General features: G+C 30.3%; 1 protein-coding gene across 1 annotated transcript in view; it reads right to left on the reverse strand.

Moving 5' to 3' along the window:
* LOC130813504 (3-phosphoinositide-dependent protein kinase 1-like) overlaps positions 1–5,000 on the reverse strand; it is a 6,348-nt gene that overhangs the window by 754 nt on the left and 594 nt on the right. The window contains exons 2-4 of the mRNA XM_057679343.1: positions 4,400–4,412; positions 3,584–3,800; positions 3,428–3,480 (exon numbers count right to left, since the gene is read on the reverse strand). Coding sequence (XP_057535326.1) covers positions 3,428–3,480; positions 3,584–3,800; positions 4,400–4,412 — 283 coding nt within the window. The remainder of the gene's footprint in view (positions 1–3,427; positions 3,481–3,583; positions 3,801–4,399; positions 4,413–5,000) is intronic.

A 5,000-nucleotide genomic window follows, 5' to 3' on the forward strand; every position in this document is an offset into this window, starting at 1 on the left:
TGAATTAATGATTGTATTGAAAGTATGAGGTTGTAGTGGGTATAAATAATTAAATAGTAGTGTGAAGTAATGATTGTATTGAAAGTATGAGAGAAAAAATAATTATAAATAAAAGAAAAGAGGTAAATTAAAAGAAAAAGAAGAGTTTTAAGGAATAAAAGTGAGATAAAAACTTTCCAAAAATAGAAAGTATTCTAAAGTGGAAGAACTTATAAAACTACCCGTTATAGTGAGGTGAAAAAACTTAAAAAAACGGAGGGAGTATAGTTTATTTGTCAAAAACTATCTAGTAATAGAAGATTTACCTTTCAACGTTAAAACTAACGAGAATGAACAAACAATTTTAAAATAATAGAATGTAGGGGAAATAAATTAACCCAACTTCATGTTCAACCTCTAGCTTTTTCGTTCCCCAACAAGCAAAATTGTTTGTAGTAGTAATCAATTTGGCAATCGTTAACATCAAATTTTGAATCACAAAAGTAACATTCAGTTTTAAATTTTGCTATAGAAGAAGAAAGGGACAATAGCAACACCTCCTCTAAAAGATGGAGAATAAGAGAACAAAATAAGGAAAGTGTAAAAGAAAAAATAATAAGGAAACAAAATTTTTCTTTAACTCAAAAAATTAAAGCTTGAACTCATCAAAATCCATCTGAACCTAGTATTGATGAGCTTGAAGACCCCTATCTTTCATAATAGTAAATCATTTAACTTATCAGATACCAAGAAGTCTGTTCATGTATGAATTTGGAGAATGGATGTGTGAGGTACTAAGGTTGAATATGGTTTGTGGGTTTAATAATGTTTTCATAATCCTTTCATTTTCAGCTCATCTATTAATTATGTGCATATCACATGTTGGTCAATGTTAAAAATAACGGTCAAAATGGATAATTATGTTAATTGGTAAATTCTGACAAACAACATATATTTCAAGGTAGTTTTTGACAAAAAAATTATTATAGGTAGTTTTTAACAAAAATTCACTTTTTATAGGTAGTTTTCCGCAATATTTCCTTATTTTATTTGTGGTGATGTTAAGAAGTGGGGAGGTGAGAGCAAAGGTAATATTGTGTTGAATGGTTCTTAAGGCCTAGGTGCTAAGAAAATGGAATTAAAATAGATGTTTAAAAATGCTCAATGCACATTAAGACAACCGGGTACAAGACACAAAGCGTTAGGCGTAAGTGGCGCACCTCTATTAAATGAATTCGTGATTTTTCCTTGGCAACCCTCTATAAATTTTCCCTTGGCTATGAGTCTTAACCCTCCTCTTCAATTTAAGGGAGTTTCAAGCTTTCCTTCAAAACTTACTAAACAAAGAGGCCTTTTAAAACTCTACCCCTTGCTCCTTAGGTTCATCTCAAAGACAATTGTATGTAAAATCATTTTATCACTGATTAAGTATAGCCTCCTCAATCTCCATAACCTCTCTTCTATCTATTCTTTCTATTAGTTCTTACTTGTCTCTTTCCTTTCAAAGTATATTCTATATTTTTGGCTCTCTTAGGTTTTGATGATGACTACACTTTATATAAACAAATGTATTTTTAGAGATTGTATGCAGGTCAATATCCGGTCGTGATTAAGATCGTTGATAGTACCTACGACTTAGTCTATGAACGTGTACTAGTCAAAAGAATCCAATGGAGTTAGATAAGGTATATCGCTTAGGATGTCAAATGTAGACAAGAGGTCTACTATTCCCAAGTTTGATGATCTAACGTTACTGGAAAATGGAAACAGTGCATTGTTCCCAGACTGAAGTCTGAAGAAGTTACGTCTGCTGGAAAATTCTGATTATTATATTTTCTGATTTTTTAGTTGATGTATTTGTTAAAATTAATTTGTTGCATTATTTAATAATTAAGTTAATTGGCAAAATATTTTAAACCACCTTAAAATAACCGTTTGATTTTTAAAAGAGTGGAATATTTCTTTCCTCCTTAAAAATAAGCTTTTATTTTGGATCGAATTAATGAAAAACTAACTTGTTTATTATTAGAAAAGGGGAACCGTAGCTTTTTGCTTAAGCATCAAGCTTCCACTTATTTCTCCTTTGTTAATGAGGATAATTACAAGTGTTTAACCGTGAGTTTTCCTTGTAATTCAAGATCCATATTATTCTCCTTAATTTTAGGGATAAGGAAATAGTGGGTAGTTATTTCCTTTTTATTAGCTAAATAAACTCTATAAATAGAGGAATTGTTTGTTCCTCAATTTTTGCTGCGTTTGAGCCATAAAATTCATACGAGAGATTGATAAAGTTAACAAGAAATATTTTGTTCAAAAATTGCCAATTAATTTATAATATTTTTTTGTGCAACTCTTTAATTTAATCTTTAGAAAATTTATCCTTGTAAAGGGTTTTTGAGAGAATTGTTGTAACTAAACTTGGGTAAGTCTAGGGGAGAATTAGAAAGCTTCTAGTGAAGCTAGAGAAGAGAATATCTTTGAAAAAAGCTAAGAGAAAAGCTTCGAGTAAAGCAAGAGAAAGAGAAAGAGAAGTTGGCCTAGTAAGAGAAGATTTGAGTGAAGCAAGTTGTTTTATGTAATTGTAATGAATTGCCTAAAATATATTGGAGAGTTTTGAAATCCCGAGGGGTCGTGGTTTTTCCTTCTATTTAGGCCTAGAAGGTTTCCACGTAAAATTGTGTTGTCTCTTTTACTTTTTCGTATTAAGTTTAAGTTTTAATTCTTCAATTTAATTCCGCAAAAACAGGGCTAAAATACTTAAACTTATTAAAACAACAATTCACCCCCCTATTGTTGTCGTTCTCATCTCTAACATTGTCTACATATATAAATCCTCTTGGAAGTACACCAATATTTTATCAATAATTCCATTCTTAAAGAGATAATTAACATCATAAATTGCTACTAAAGTTCAGTGTTATAACCAATTGTCTTCCCTTAAAAATATCTATTTGAATAGCCATCAATGTATAGTATATATGGAAGCTTTAGCAGTAATCTCACTCAAGATGTTGTGGTCTTTTGCCACATTCACACCATAGCACACCAAAGACAATCCCTTCTTACTCTTAAAACCTTGAATGACACTTAGGGGCCTTAACTGCAGTGTATTAGAATAATTTGCAACATTGCAAATATCTATTCTTTACTATATTCTTGAAACAAATCTTCTATACATTTTTCCTCTTCTTTTCATGTTCAAACTATTTGATATTTTAATGCAAAAAAGTACCCAAAAAAAGTAGAAGTGCAACTGAAAACTCCTATGTCACACACAATTTAGAAAAATTTTTGGTTTGGAACTCAAAAAATTATTATGCATAGCCTTTAATATCTTTCTCCAAGATTTATTTAAATGTCTAGGCATACATCCTCCTCAAGATAAACGAAATCATTTGGTAAAATACAAACAATAATTGAATAGAATAGATCAAATCTATAGACTTACTCTGGTTATCAAATTAAAAAGCTCTCCACCTTCACATGATTCTAGGGCCATAACTTCATTTAAAAAGTAACAAGTTCAAAAAAGAGTTGGAAAAAAAACATGCAGAAAAGGAAACTTAAAAAACGAAAAGGTAACGTATAGTAAAGAATACCGTACAGAGAAAAAAGGTATCCTGAAAAGTAAAAAAACGCCGGACAATGCCTGATGGTTCAAGATCAAGAACTATTCTTTCTAACTTCACATATGATGTCTTGTTTTCCTTAGTGATGAACTTCTTATCCATTACCTTTAAAGCATAGACAATGTCTGTATCTTTCTTTCTTGCCCGTACAACCTTTAAATCCGTTAAACAATTAGAAAAGGCACAAATAAACTGCAGCAACCAAGGAAAATCTGATTCAAAAGCATGCAATCGATAAAAAGATGCACCAAAACATTTATCCTTGAATTAATAAGGTAAATGTTGTACATGGAAAATTTCCCAAGGAGCACAAAAGCACAAGAGACATTTCAAGACCACTTGAAAGAACCTCGAAAATCATAAGGAACGTTCTGTTATTTTGTTATTAGTTTGTTATGGTGAGTTGTTAGTTTGCTATTTCTTGCATAGGAAGATATCCTCATATTCTTGTATATATAAAGGGGAGAAATAGAAGTAAAGCATGCTTGTACTAAGAAAACAATAATTTTACTCTTAGGAGCACTAAAACATAATTCGCTAGTTAGTTTGTCTTTTAAATTCGCAATTCCCTTAAAATGATTCAAAAATAGCCTAAAATCGAACATAATTCCCTTTTTTCGATTCGCGATTCGCGAGGTGAGTAGCAAATCATGTGACACTGCTTGAGAGCTTTAAGTATGTTCGAAATATGCTTCTACCTTTTCACTAATACAATATCTTCCTATTTCCTACTATCATTTATGTTTAAAAATCACAATACCCATATTCTACCCAATTTTCACATTACAGACCTTTCCTCCAACCCTAAAAACACCGTAACACAACCACATAAGCACCTTGAATTATATATGTGACTTACGATAAAACATTAAAATGTGAAGAAAGATATGAAATAAGCAAATTATTTTGTTAAAACACTTTTAAAACTAATTTAGCTTTCATTGAGGTGTATTGATTGATCAATTTGAGTAGGTTCCCAACTTTAATCTGTGTCATTATCGTAATAAAGCCAGCCATAAAAAGAATATAAGAAATAAAAATACAACCAATAACATCATTTCATCCAATAGAAAGAATAAAGAAACATACATAAATTGTGCAATCTTCAATTAATTTTGGGTGCCTAGAAAATTTTTGTAACTATACACCCTCACAAATAGAATTCAAATCCACCATCTTATGTTGACTATCAAAATTTTTTAAACTCTAGAAAAAATAATTTATTTATATATATAGTCATGAATTTTCAAATTTTTTATTATTAGTTTTAAAAATTTGAAGCCATCTCGATTTATCTTCACCCCAATCAATTCATGAATAGCTTCAAGTTATAGCTAATATTTAGTGGATCTTTAATAATTTAAAAATCATAAGTGACGATGGCTTCAAACG

Source organism: Amaranthus tricolor, chromosome 5 (genome assembly GCF_026212465.1).
Source record: "Amaranthus tricolor cultivar Red isolate AtriRed21 chromosome 5, ASM2621246v1, whole genome shotgun sequence".
Classification (NCBI taxonomy): Eukaryota; Viridiplantae; Streptophyta; class Magnoliopsida; order Caryophyllales; family Amaranthaceae; genus Amaranthus; species Amaranthus tricolor.